Source organism: Eptatretus burgeri, chromosome 3 (assembly GCF_056783735.1).
Source record: "Eptatretus burgeri isolate ZD-2024b chromosome 3, Ebu_testis_v1, whole genome shotgun sequence".
NCBI lineage: Eukaryota > Metazoa > Chordata > Myxini > Myxiniformes > Myxinidae > Eptatretus > Eptatretus burgeri.
This window is the reverse complement of record NC_140963.1, coordinates 13,592,976-13,608,083: the sequence shown is the minus strand read 5'-3', so window position 1 is coordinate 13,608,083 and position 15,108 is coordinate 13,592,976. Positions and strand designations below refer to the sequence as shown.

The 15,108-nt window shown below is 42.9% G+C and overlaps 1 protein-coding gene across 4 annotated transcripts in view; it reads left to right on the top strand.

Moving 5' to 3' along the window:
- LOC147029419 (electroneutral sodium bicarbonate exchanger 1-like) overlaps nt 1-15,108 on the top strand; it is a 249,828-nt gene that overhangs the window by 59,655 nt on the left and 175,065 nt on the right. For all 4 annotated transcript variants that reach the window (XR_015055899.1, XM_085872458.1, XM_085872457.1 and 1 more), the window contains exon 2: nt 6,033-6,114. Coding sequence is in view for 3 of the 4 variants with exons in the window: in XM_085872458.1 (XP_085728584.1) it covers nt 6,033-6,114 (82 nt within the window). In the remaining variant the exon portion in view is untranslated. The remainder of the gene's footprint in view (nt 1-6,032; nt 6,115-15,108) is intronic.

The following is a 15,108-nucleotide window of genomic DNA, read 5'->3' as shown; positions in this document are numbered from 1 at the left end:
TTGTGGGGATTTTTAGGAGACGTGTGCAGTGGTTGCGGTGAGCATGGCAATGTGGTCAGCCGAATGAAGGTCTGAGGTGTGATGACAGTTGGAAATTGGTACACAGTTTTGAATGGGAAATGGCACGCAGTTTAAAATGAGCTTTGCGGTGCCTTGCTTGGTTCTGTTCGTCGTTATCGTCGGCATACGTGCTTGCTTGCATGGTTCCTGTTACAAACAAAGTAGGGCAAAGGAGTGGAATATGAGCAAGGATTGAAGATTGAAGACCGAACTGATAGCCCTACGCAATGCATCTTTCCCATTTACCCGCTCAACAAATGGAAAGGACTAACTAAACACGTACTAATAAAATATCTGCCTTGGGATTGCTGTATGTTGTATGCCATTGCCTCGGAGGAGTGCGGTTTTGCAAAACCGCAACAATGTGAATTTTGGCAAGCTGATGTATAGTATCTCCATCACAAACACAACTATGCCCCATGCAATCTATCTTGATAACCTATGCATCTTAATTTTGGCGCAGAAGTTGATGCTTATTTTCTCCGGAAATCCGGGCCTCAACTCGTACTCGTAATCAAATTATCTATGGTTTAAAACATTGAATTGCATCAATGAAAAAAAATTGCAAAGTGTGATATTTTCTGAAATGAATTGTACAATTGTTAATTTAAATCACAATACACCAATTGTTGCCTGGAAAGTTTGCCGATTAGGTGAGCAATTAAAGATGAATCCACTCACTGACATGTGCAAAATTATCCAATCAATAACGAGCACACACTCACCGATTATGCCTCATCCATCCCTTTAGATTCTAATCATATGTATCCATACTTACTACGTCATCTCAAAATGCCTCCCGTAAAGTCACGCAAGTCATACACTGCAGATTTTAATTTTGAAGATTTTTATTCACTTTTTGAAGATTTTGAAGATTTTGCCACAAGGCAAATTAGAATGGAGCAAAAGTGAATAAGAGGTCACCAAAAGTTTTGATGAGGTGGATCAGGATTTGCAGTTCTAAACTCCATTCATAGAACAGACAATTGATATGTGCGACATCAAAAAGATATGTGAACAAGATACTCATGATGTTCCAAGACACACCAGCATTTTTATTTTTATTTTTCAATATACAGGTATGTATAATGATTGAGATAAAACATTTTGTTACTAATTGCTCTACCGAGATATTGAAAAATGAAATATGTAACCATGGTTTGGACTAATGTGAGTACAGTATATGGTTTGTAGGACATTGTAAACACCTCTCATATTGAATAGTACACTTGGTTTTAGATCATGATTTAAATGGTAGATATTGATGACATCGAAGATAAAGTTTACAAAACCATTTCAATTGATGTGTGATTAATGATGCTATTATACATGGAATAGTAAGAGCATTTGATTTGAGAAACGAGGAAACATTCACTGAAAAATGGCAACACAGATAAGTCACAACACTTACAGAACAAAATGTAGAGCCCCAGTTGACTTCCTACCACTTAACAATTCAACTTGCGGTTGTTGATTTTTTTGAAACATTTAATGTAGTTATTTATTTATTTATTTTTAAAGGCAGTGCACACACAGTGTTTGAGTCGAGGTTTTGGCTTGGGGAAAAGGGATTAATTTTCCTTTGAGTCAGCTAGCTTGCATTTAATTTCCACTGCTGGTCCCCCAGGAACGTCGATTCACCACGCTTTTCGTTTTGATAGGCATATCCCTCTACTCAGTGTCTGAGCCAAATTGGAGGGAGGATTCTTGTTGCTTGGTTGGCTCATGTTGAATTAGGCACGACTGATTTGCTGAAGTCAATTGGCTAATTTTACTGTCATATTCCTCAATTTTTACACTATCACAACCTCGCTTTCCACCATGCGGCTTTCAGTCAGGATAATCACCACGACACATGGTGTTTGCACATTTTTTAAGTGGATGTATTAAACGTGCAATTCTGGCTCGTGAAACGTGGTTTCTTCCATGAGAGTTTGAATACTAATAGCCAGAAGACATTGGTTTCTGTGAAGTATTTTTTTCTCAGAAACTTGTTTTCTCCCAATTTACTAAATGCACATTTTGCTTTTATGACATAACCTTTTATATCCCCTCCCCAAAACAAGCAAAATCAATTACATAAATCATATTGCATTCATAAACACATTGTATTGTATTTATCCTTTATGCATCCATGTCATGAATACTCTTTGCTCGATTTCATTGCTGCATGAGATATTTATGTATCAAAGTATGTAAAAATAAAAATAATAACTGGTGATCAGTTATGCCGAGTATCGGACGTTGCCCATGCCAATGATGATGCCCTCCCACACTGCCCATTCCGATTATGATGCCATCCCACGCTGCCCGTTTCAATGTCGATGCCATCCCACACTGCTTGTTCCAATAGTGATGCCATCCCACGCTGCCCATTCGGATGACGATACCATCATATTTCATAATTTTTGTCAAACTATTTCTCACGCCGAGTCAATACCAACAACTGTCACTTATAACTCCGAGCAATTATTTATACGTAGGCGCTTACAAAACTGCGAGCCGCAATAAATAAATACTGATAAGTATGTCATCATGGTTCACATTTTGGCAGCTATATTGGATCGACAAAAAATGTTTATTTTTCTCTGGAACCACTTCACCGATTAATGCGAAACTTCAAATATATCATCCACTCCCCATGGGGGACCATGGGGGAAAAGGTTTCAAAACAATGACATCATAGGTCACATGGTTTGGCAGCCATATGGGATTGAAGGATTTAAAAATATTTTTCTCTGAAACCACTTAACCGATGATGTTTTAGTTATCAAACCTGTATCGACATGGATACTCGACGATGATATACCTAAAATTTCACAATGATTGGTTCAGCAGTTTGACAGAAGTGCAGTTTTAAAACTTTTTAGATAAAATCCAACATGGCTGCCAAACCACGTGACCAATGACATTTTAGTTATCAAGCTTTTATCCTCCTCGGTAGTCGATGGTGCACTTAAACTTTCAGTTTGATCGGTTTGGCAGTTTGAGAGAAGAATATTTTAAAGTTTTTCTGTAAAATCCAATATGGCTGCCAAACCACATTAATGACATCATAGTTATCAAACTTTGTTCGACATGGGAAGTCGATCATACCTGTAAAGTTTCGCCTCGATTTGTTTAGCCATTTCGGAGAAGACAAATGTTTTCTTTTTCAAAAAAACATGTGGCTGCCATTTCACATGACCAATGATAGTCATCAAATTAATTCCCTTGACCAATTACTTCTTCGTAGATGACCCTCAAAACTGATCGGATAAAGCATTTGATGCGTCCAATTTTGACATCATCATGAAGGCACCAATGTCATCATCGTTTTCAAATGTTGTTCCCAATAGTGCATTCATGACGTGCCTCGTTTCATGTTTCTTTCATACAGCAGTTCCAGAGATGGTGTCCAAAGTTCTTCCTTTTTTTTCCAACATGGCAACCATATCACGTGACCTATGATGCCATAGTTGTAATAAAAAAAAATCACCTTCGATACGCACTCCTTTGTTGAAAGCTTTGTGTCAATCACTCAAGCAGTTGCAGAGAAAACGAATTTAAAAGTGAATAAATAGTGAAAATTTCCAGCGGGAAAATAAAATATTAATTGAAATAATCTGAACAAAAACAATGGGGGAGCCATCGGTACCCTAATAACGAGTAAAAACAATTGGGTAGGCTAATCACTAGTACTAGATTTCTACAACCATCCTTGACCGTGTTGTGGAATGTCGGGCAATATATATATGAAGACCACAAGGGGAAAACCAGAGATGTCAGGATAAGTCAATTTTGAAGAAACTGAAAAACAAAGTTTCAAGACTTTGGTGGACTGTTTAATAACTGTCATATAGATTTATTTTCCAGTAAAAGGAAGGGTGATCATTGGCCGATCAAATTAAGCATGTAGCATTTGCCAAGCTTCTCTGTTATTTAATTTAAGAGCAAAGAACGAATCAATGTTGCAAACTGACATCACTGCTTATTCCCTTGTTTAATAATTGCCATGCAATTTTAACCCAGGATGTGTAGCAAATTCATGCTTGTTGGTTATTAGCATACATTACATGATGTTGGTGATCACAGATTATTTTTTTCAACATTAAACGGTCATTGTTTTTTTGTTTGATTGGTGTTCAACGTCATACTCAAGGGTATTTCGCTTATATGACGACGGATTCTCCATTTCTTACTCCGTACTACTTAATATGATAGAAAACCGGGAGGAAACCAAGGATAAACCACCCCCCCGGTAGCCGAAGTCACCTCATGTGACTCCCTCATATACCTAAGCAGGTTGATTGTGCGGTGTGTACATCGAATGAGGATGGGTACTCAGACGCGCTAACCATTAAGCCACGGCGTGGGTCCCATAAAAAGTCACAATAAAGGTCTGACCAGGCTTGAACCACGATATGCACCAACTACGGAGCCCATGATATAACCAAATAGGCTATTGTAGTGCTCAGAGTTTATGCTGTGAAAGTTTTACAACCTTTCATTTTTTAGTTTCTCAACTCTGAATATTATGGTGGAACAGTTAACATGAATGAAAGGGAGATAACCAGGAGTAAAGTACTGACAACTCTGGGTTTCTACTTGTTCAGCTTTGACAACACTTGTTTTTTCATTGCACGGCTAAACTTTATACCATATAAATTATCTGAGACCCCTGGTTATTTGTTAAAGTAATATTGTGAGAGGAAACCTTATGTTGCCAACTATTGGCAGGTGCAATAACCCTGAAATTTATAAAAAGTGACATCTCTGGTTTTCCCCTTGTGGTCTATATAACTATATATATATATACATATATAACTATATATATATATATATATATATATATATATATATATATATATATATATATATATATATATATATATATGTACTAGCGATACCCGTGCACATGCATGGGATAGCAGTACAACATAGCTGGTGGCAGACGACAGACCGTACATGGGGAATGACAAAAATACGCATTGTGCAAAATGCAAGTGGTACTATGGAACGCCAAGACTTCCCAAACATTGTCGGCATGTCCGCAAAGTGCCAGAGCAATTTCATAGGGATCTTGTGACGGCGAGCCGAGTTTTTAGTGTGCAAGCTTGGTATTATAATAGAGATACAGGGGGCTGCAAAAGTAGGTATACAGTAAGGATTATACCAGTATTACCAGTATTATAATAGTGGTGCCCGGATTCATTTTATACGAGAATTCATTTAATTCATTAAAATTGGTATGGTATGTTATTATTGAATATTCGTATGTTATTATTGATATGCTTGTATAATCAATAAAATACGTTTTGTGCGCACGTTTTGTTTTTCATTACTGAATAGCTGCTTTTGCAGCCCCATATATATATATATATATATATATATATATATATATATATATATATATATATATATATATATATATATATATATATATATATATATTTGACAAAGGAATTGATTAACTTTGGCATTGTTGGAATAGCTTGAGTATTCAAAGCATCTTTTGCTTCATGTAACTCTAACTACCAGACTCTGCGGAGTAATGGTTAAGGCATCCACTTAGAGTCTGGAAGGTCGGTGATTCAAACTCCAGCTGAGTTATACCAAAGACTTTAAAATGGTACGTGGTGCTTCCCTGCTTGACTCTCAGTACTTAAAAGGATCGAGCATGGATGAACAACCATAAGTTGGTGATCATAGTGCAGGCTTTGAGGAGCCTCATGGCCTCCTCCTGCATCAAAGTTCCTTGTTTGGGCACTCATTATTAAATATCCCCAGAATTATCATTATTTATTATTTTCATCATACAGCTCTTTACAGTCTACCTTATAAAAACAGTTATTTACCCGTTATAATGAAGAGGTTCCTTTATTTTTAATATACAACCAATCAAACTGTGTTGTTTTTTTCGTGTTTGCCAACAGGAAAGGATGACAGGGTTGGTATGATGCTCATGCGTGCATTTCTCTTCCACACCCCAGAGACCAGATGAGGATGTCGTGGTGGATCGAGGAGGGATGCGTGCCATTTGCACCACCAACTTTGAGAAGGAAGAACTAGAAGGTGAAGTCAGCAGTACATCTTCAATACTGCTTGTAAATATATCCGATGATTGATCGAGTGAGCAAGTTCATTTCATTTTCCTCAAGGGAGCAAAATGTAAAATTTACAGAAATGCAGTATTTGCATTCACTTACACCATTAACCTTTTTCATTGTTCTGCAGTAGAGACAATACAATTGGCTTGATTTTTTTTTTTTAACTACTGGGCCCATTGGTCCGATGGACCAAATTTTCATTGGTGTTCACAGCCTTTGTTGCCTTTTGGGCCCTTTGGGACTTTTGAATTTTCTGGGTGCTCAGAGACTTTTGGGACTTTTGGGTCCTCAGGAACTTTGTGGGACTTTTGGGTCCTCGGGAACTTTTAGGACTTTTTGGATCCTTCCCAGGAACTTTTTGGCTCCTCAGGCACTTTTGGGACTTTTGGTGTCTTCACGGTCTTAAAGGGTCTTCATAGTTCGAAAGGGTCTCAGCAGTCTAAAGGGTCAAAAGGTCCATTTCAAGAGTTTGTAATTAATGAGTAGACGTACGTGTATCACACACACACACACACACGCACGCACGCACGCACACACGCGCACACGCGCACACGCGCACACGCGCACACGCACACACGCACACGCACACGCACACGCACACACACACCTCATCCATTGATAGTAGATGCTCTATAATCTGATGTAGGAATAGCAGTTTTGGGAGAAAGCCGGTGCGTGGAAGTTCTTCAATGCTGACTAACTTTATTTATTTTTTCCACACTATAAAGCCCAAGACTTTGCCAAAAATTTGTCAAACGTGGTGATGTTTTCGGATATTTCTTGATGGAACAGTAACTCAGGCTGGGCCAGAACAGGACATGATCTTCAAGTTGGCTCATGCCATTTGGAAACACAGCCATGTGAAGCTGCTATGCTTTACTGTCACTTAAAACAATTGTTTTGTGTTCAGAAGTCAATTCAAAGTTTATTGATTAATCTGAACCTGTCTCCATGATGGACCACACTCTTGGCTTATTCACTTGCAGATTTTCAAGGTTTTACATTATCTTTTACATATTTTCAAGTGCTTGTGTGTTTGTGTGTTTGTCGGTTATTCTTTCACTGCCAAACCGTAGCACCTAGAGATCCCAAATTTGGGGTTTAGGTACTTCAAACGTTTGGCTCTGGAACTTGACATCCGTTTTGAGGCTACCAAAGATTGCTGCAAAGTGTGTATTGGAATGTGGGGTCAGACAGTGCTTCCACCGATCCACAAGTAAAAAGTAATCTCCACGAGGCCAAACAAATCCATCACTTTTCAATGTCCAACACGTTCCAAAACCACCGCCAGGAAAAACTCACCTGGCAGGGAAGCCCCTGCAAGTCTAATGTATTTCATTCAAATCATGAAGATGATGTTCACTCCAAGAGCTGAAGACAAGCCTCGGGGTATACCCAGTTGCAATGATAACTGCAGAATATAACTTTGTTATAGGTTTAAAGAATTCCAGACACACAAAAATTTAATACCAGCAGAAAAAGCTGAGCTGTTATTAAATGCTCTTTTCCCTCTACGAGATTGATGCTCATGGAAGAGTGAGGTGACCGAGGAAACTGACTGACAGTGGGCCTACTCCTGGACACAAAATGCAAGGGAATGAAAGAAGAGATGGGAGGGGAGGAAACACTACAACATGAATGTGGGAAAGTTGGGTGAGGATGTGTGTAAAAAAAAAAAAAAAAATTGGTTCAGGATGGGGAGGACAAGGAATGTCAGTACACTGCCTGCTTGAAACGACGAAGGGAAGATTGGGACACAGAGGCTCTGGAAGGCAATTCCTAATATGGAAGAAATAACAAGAGTTGAGGCTGGGATTTATTTATGTATATACATATAAATACATATACATGATCGAGGCTCGTGAAAGGCCTGGAGCAGAATGGAAGGGAACAGAGTGGAAAAGTGAAAACACCAACAGCAGAGTAAAAGTGAGAGTGGAATCAAGTGGTGGGGTGGGAGGGGAAAGGACACATGTGGGTGAACAAGCTGCACTCAAGATGAATGAAATGCAGCACGAAGAGGAACGGGAAAGTGGGGATGAAACAGAGAAAGAACAAACTGACAGACAACCAACAAAAGAGGTGAGAGAGAGAGAGAGAGAGAGAGAGAGAGAGAGAGAGAGAGAGAGAGAGAGAGAGAGAGAGAGAGAGAGAGAGAGAGAGAGAGAGATATATATATATATATATATATATATATATATATATATATATATATATATATATACATATATATATATTATAACCTGGAAAAGGGAGTGCTTGGGAATGGGGTAACTTGAGGTAGAAGAGACCATAAGTATGGAGGGGGGATGACCTAAGGTCATGGTGAACAGCTGTCTTGAAGCCCTGGACAAATTAATGGGACTGAATTCTAAGGTGGTTGATTCCACAGGCAGGAAAGAAAGAGTAATGAATGAGTGGAACTAAGGTGGAATCTCGTACCCAAGTGTGTCTACAGACAGCCTCCTGCAGTTGGGTTACTTTTTTATTCAGAGGTTGGTGGCAGGATTTGCACTCCGGCCACCATAAAACCCTTCATTCCGCAAAACACAAAAACGCAAAAAAAAAATCTGAAAACCCACTCCATGGGAGTACCTCCTGTGCAGCTTCCCTTCGCAGGGCAGCTCACCGGATGACGGGATTGGGGCAAAGCCTTCGGGACCCCCAATCTTTGATGAAAGGAGGGAAACCACGGGGGACCTCCCTGGGTCAGATTGTGGGAGAGTGTGTCGGAGTGGTGCTGAGGTGTCGTCCACCAGACGGCGGTCTCCTTGGGTTAACCTGAGGCGGTCCCTTCGGGTGGGTGCCTGGAATGTCCTATCCCTAAAGGCCCGGTCACACCTTGACGTTTTAGCCAGCGATGGCAACGTATTAAAATGTATGTAAAACGCTGGCTTACATTGAACTTTTGATGTTTTTTTTAAAGATTCGGACGTATTCATAGCGACTTGGTCTTATGTATAACGCATTGGTAACGGACACAGAACGTTTCGTTGTGTTATAGATAACTTATACCAACGAATGCTGAACCTGTTGTCGGCCTACACAACCGATGCCCAACGATAGTCTAACTTAGGCATAGCGCGTTCCACGCATCCCCGACGATGTCGTGACGTAGCCTATTAAAAGGCTGACTTACAACGATTCGAATCATAACTGCCGTAGAAATGGAAGTGTCAACATCGCAGTTACACCTTGGCGATCTTGCCAGCGTATGCCGACCTAAGAAAAATGTGTCTAAAACGTTGGGGGCACGTCAAATACGGTATGAGTAAGTTTGGTATACGTGAGTAGAACGCTAAATACGCTATCATACGTCGTAGTAAGTAGAGTACGTCATGAAATTTTAAACATGTTCATAATTTTACGACGTACTTGGCGTATGACACACGTTCCGCATGCGATGGGGATAAGTTTTACACACGATATGCGGACGCTTACACACGTCCACAAAGGCTACTTATAAGCCACTCATAAGTCGAAACACGTCGCGGTAATGTCTTTTTTACACGAAACTTATTTCTAACTTATGTTTGACGTGCTTTGAACCAATTCTTTACATAGTCCCAACACACATCGACGTATGTAGACGTATTCCAATGACGTCTTCCGGTCGACAAAAAAAAATAAATGAACGTGTTTCTAGCTTACAACTGCCATTTCAAGACGTGTTCCCAGCAGTTTTGGGAATTGGTATATAAAAATGGTGTTCATAAAAGGGGAACCCAACAGTGTTTTCGAGTCCTTTTTGAGTCGATGTCCATGTCAGCAGTAACAGTAACAGTATCAGTATCAGTATTAGTATTAGTATTAGTAGTAGTTTGTTCATGTTGGCAGTAGTAGGTGAGTGTGAGGGGGAGGGTGTGGGTTATGATGGATTCTCCTTGCGTCCGCGTGTCCACGGGTAGGAGACATCTTTTCACCATTGTTCGAAGTTCTTCGCGGCTAATTTTTTATGGGGCTTTTTCAACAATGAGCTATGGCTTGTTTTTACGATTTAGGTCTATTCATAACGGGTTGGACAAATGCACAATGAACTAATAATGTGCATAGAGCGCTTTGATTACTTATAGATACGATATACCAACGAATAATTATTTGGAAGCCGGCGTTCACAAACTATGCCCAACGATAGCCTAACTTATCCATATTGTGCGGCAGTTTATCTTTGCCGGTGACGTGGGGTTTGCAATTCATAGGCTGCCACTCAACGATTTAAATGGCTGCATCTCCACTATTGAAAGTAGACGCTTGCGCTCAACAATTGGATGTTTTTTTACACTCAACGACTTTTAAACGGTACCACTCAGCTATTTTCATTGTTTACAATGAACGATTTAAATTGTTGTCACTCGCCTTTGTTTTTTGACGCTGGGGTTTTGAAATTTGAAGCGTTTCTTCTGAACGTGTTAAAACGCTCAAACTCGACTATTTTAAATAGACGCTGCCGATGGACAATTGGAATCATAGCCAAGCTAGACATCGAAGTGTGAACATCCTCGTCATGCCAAAGAAAAGTTTGAAGAATGCTGCAAATAAGTGTCCTGGCCGTGGCCGTGGACGCTGACGCAAGGACGATCCATTATACCGACGTCTTTCAGCCTATGAGTAACTTAAAAGTAACGTCTGTCGACGTGTGGCAACGATCGCGTAACGTGCCAACAACACGTTAATCATAGGTTAGAAATAAGTTTCGGGTACGCTAAACATTACTCAACTTATGACTCAACAACCTCGGCGTGTCTCAACTTATGATTAACTTACAAGTAGCATGTGTTGACGTCTGTCAACGATCGCAGACCGTGCATACAACTTGTGGCCAGCGTAGCGGAACGTGTGAGTCATACGCCGGCATACGTCGTGAAATTTCAAGCATGAAAAAATTTGAGGACAACCGAAAAGTACAACGTTTAAAGCCAGCGTACAACGACGTATGGCAGTGTTTTTCAGCGTGCTCTCAATGTTATCAAAACTTACCCATAACGTATTCAACGTGTGCCAGCGTTTTAGAAAAAAAATTCAAAAATCGGCATACGTTGGCGAAAACGTCAAGGTGTGACCGGGCCTTAAGAGAGGATGATCACCTGTCTCTGTTATCATCTGAGCTCAAGCGTTTGGACATCGGGATTGCAGCTCTCTCTGAGGTTCGGAGACCGGATTGCGGCGAGATAATGGTGGGTGGTTACACCTACTATTGGTCTGCTCGCTCTGATGGTTACCATACCCAAGGAGTTGCTGTAGCTGTGTCCAATAAGCTGACCCCAATGATAATTGAGGTAACACCGGTCAACGAGCGTTTTATGAGATTAAGGATTTGTCACTCCTGAGATGTCATTTCCCTGTTGTCTGTTTATGCTCCGACTGAGGCGAGTGATCTCACCGTGAAGGATGCATTCTAAGCCACGCTCGAGTCTGTGGTTGATCAGTGCCCCAGACGAGATACACTTCTAGTCTTGGGGGATTTCAATGCATCGACTGGAACTGATAGGGATGGTTATGAGGTGTGTGTTGTTCCCCATGGGTCAGGAACTATGAACCATAACAGCACTAAGTTCCTTGAATTTGCAAGAAGTCATGGACTTCAGGTGGCTGGTTCATGGTTTCAGCGCCCACAAGCTCATCGCTGGACTTGGTATTCCAATGCTGGCGGTGCGGCAAAGGAGATTGACCATGTCCTCATTGACAGTCGCTGGAGGATGATCCAGAACTGCAGGGTCTACCGGAGTACTCAGTTCCTCAATACTGACCACAGGCTTGTTGTAGCATCTCCAAAGCTGCACCTTAAATCCTGGAGAATGGTACCATCCCAGCCTAGGCTGGATGTTGGCAAGCTCAGGGATGAGAGAGTTGCTGAGGAGTTTGTGAACAGGCTGAGTGGACACTTGGGGGGTCTGGGTGCTTTGGGGGGTCCTGACGAGTTGTGGAGTGCCTTCAAGACCACCGTCCTTGATGTTGCCGGTGGACGTCTTGGAGCTCACCGCAGGGCAAAGAAGAATTTTGTCTCTCAAGGGACACTGGATACCATTGACCAGAGTCGCGGGCCAGGCTGAATGGCAGAGCTGAGCTGTTCAGGGAGCTGAGGCATAAAACTGTACGTGCACTGAGGGTGGACAAGGAGGCCTATGTGCGAGGAATCTGTGAGGGGGTAGAGCATCACCTGTGGACAGGTGATTCTCGTCCCGCTTACAGGGGAATTCGCGCATTGCGTTCATCCAAGCCCATCCCTCAGAGCACTGCAGCAAGAGCAGAGAGTGGAAGGCTCTTAACAGAGGAGTCTGAAGTGAAGGCCCGCTGGGCCACTTACTTTGAGCGGTTGTACCAGGCTGATCCCCCAGCTGTCGAGTTGGACGTCAAGGGTGTTAAAATCCCTGTTGCTAACCCTTGAATCAACTGTGGTCCACCTTCGCTTGTAGAAACACGTCCTGCGGTGAACCAGTTGAAACGGGGCAAAGCTCCAGGGATCTGTGGCATCCATGCCGAACTTCTCAAGGCTGGTGGAAATGATGGACTCGTGTCGTTGCATGCAGTTTTGTGCTCTGCCTGGAACACAGGCATCATCCCAACTGACTGGAAGAGGGGCCTTGTTGTCCCTCTCTGGAAAGGGAAGGGTGATCGCCAAGACTGCAACAACTACCGAGGGGTGACGCTGCTCTCAGTGCCGGGCAAGGTCTTTGCTCGGATAATTCTTGATAGGGTTCGCCACCATCTGCTTGAGCACCAGCGTCCAGAGCAGTCAGGCTTTACACCAAAGAGGTCAACGATTGACCGTATCCTTGCTCTTCGTGTCCTCACCAAATGCAGATGAGAGTTTTGGCAGGGGCTGCTTGCAGCCTTTGTTGATCTCTGCAAAGCGTTCAATTCAATGAATCGGGATGTCCTCTGGAGGATTCTTGGTCTTCGTGGGGTGCCACCAAAGCTGATCGATCTGATGTCTGAATTCTACTCTGGTACGGAAAGTGCTGTGAAGTGTGGTGGTACCATCTCTGACTTATTTCCAGTTATTACTGGAGTTCGTCAGGGGTGTGTACTGGCCCCACACTTTTCAGCACTTGTATGGACTGGATTTTAGGGAGGATGTCGGAGAGATCAAGTTGCGGTGCATCGTTTGGGAATGTCAAGATCTCGGACCTTGATTTTGCAGACGATGCAGTCATCTTTGCAGAGACTTTAGACATCCTCTTGGGGGCCCTCGAGGTGCTGAATGAGGAGTCGGAGCCGCTGGGATTACGGGTTTCTTGGGTCAAAACTAAGATCCAGGCTTTCGGTGACATCTTGGATGCTGCTGTCCTGTCTGTGTCTGTTTGTGGTGAGGATGTTGAGGTCGTGGAGAGATTCACTTACCTTGGCAGTGATATTCATGTCTCTGCTGGTTGTGAGTCAGAGGTCAATAGACGTCTGGGTCGGGCCTGGGGAGTGATGGATTCACTGGATCATGGGGTGTGGCGCTGCCGGTTCCTGTGCGGGAGGACGAAAGTCCGAGTCTTCAGGTCCTTGGTACTTCCAGTCTTGCTCTATGGATGCGAGAATTAGACTCTGACTAAGAATCTGAGACGGAGACTTAATTCGTTCGGTTCCAGGTCTCTTCGGAGAATCCTTGGCTATCGCTGGTCAGATTTTCTGTCCAACGAGCGGTTGCTGAGAGAGACTCGGATGAGATTTGTTACCTGCATAGTCCGTGAGCGTCATTGGCGGCTGTATGGACATGTGGCTCGTTTTCCTGATGCTGATCCTGCTCCCCAGATTCTCTCAGTGAGGGAGACTCCTGAGTGTAGGAGGCCAATGGGCCGACCACGTGCCTCGTGGTTGCAGAAGGTTGATCGGCATCTCAAGGAGATGGCGATGGCCAGACGGAGGCCCCTGGAGTGCCGGCGAAAAGTGGACGCAGCGACGCGCTGTTCTGGCGCATGCTCCCATACCTGACCTGACCTGAACTAAGGAGTGATTCTGGATTTTGGGAGTTGCACCAGAACAGGGTTGCTGGTTATCTGCATGCTCCTTGCAGAAACCTTGTTTGGGAGGAGGGGAGACAAAACATGGAAAGAGCAGAGGGTCCAAGACCAAAATTGAGGTGGTGGAATACAAAGGGGCCAGCAACCTGTCAGTTATGTGAAAGTAACAGGCCGAGACACTCGGCTTCATTGCGGGAGATCCCAATGATTTTTGAGGGCCTTGCTTTCTACGGCATCAGGAAGGGTGTGGTCTGAGGCAGGGGTGCCATTCCAAAGGGTGAAGTAGTACTCCATAGTACCTACTCCTTGGAGGTTGTCAGAAGTTCAGATTGGCCAAGAAAAGACAAATTGGCCAAGGGATTTTGAAGAGCATTGAAATATATCACAAATTATGTCGATCTTAAGATACTGCCTGTGATACCCCACCCTGAAGAGAAAGGACACCATCACAAAAGGGGTGGACAATATGGATACAGAAGGGAATTTTTGGGAGGGCTGTGGGTGGTTTAACTGGTGTAGAGAAGATCGTGGTTTTGGATGGGGGATGATTTCAGATGGTTGGTGAACAGCTGTCTTGACCTGGAGGGAAGAATGAGATTGAAGAGGATGTGGAAGTTGGTTCCACAGGTGGGAATAAAAAGAGAAACAAATGAGTGGAGGTGAGCAGTGATCCTGGATTTTGGCAGTTTCACACGGAGAGAGTTGCTGATGGACCCTATGCATCCTGCAGATACCTGAAGGGGGTGGGGGGGCAGCACGGAGAGGACAGAGGGTGCAAGACCAGAAAGGAGGCAGAAGAACACAGAGACCACCGACCTCACAAACGGTGATGGTGAAGTGATAGGCCATCGACTCAGCTTCATCATGAGAGATTCCAATGATCTTGAAAGCCTTGGTTTCCATGGTGTCAAGGTGAGCAAGACATGAGGCAGGGGAGCCAGCCCAGAGGGGAGAGCAGTACTCCATCAAGCTGCAGAGGGCCCTACCTTGGGCTCTACCGAAAGTCGTGA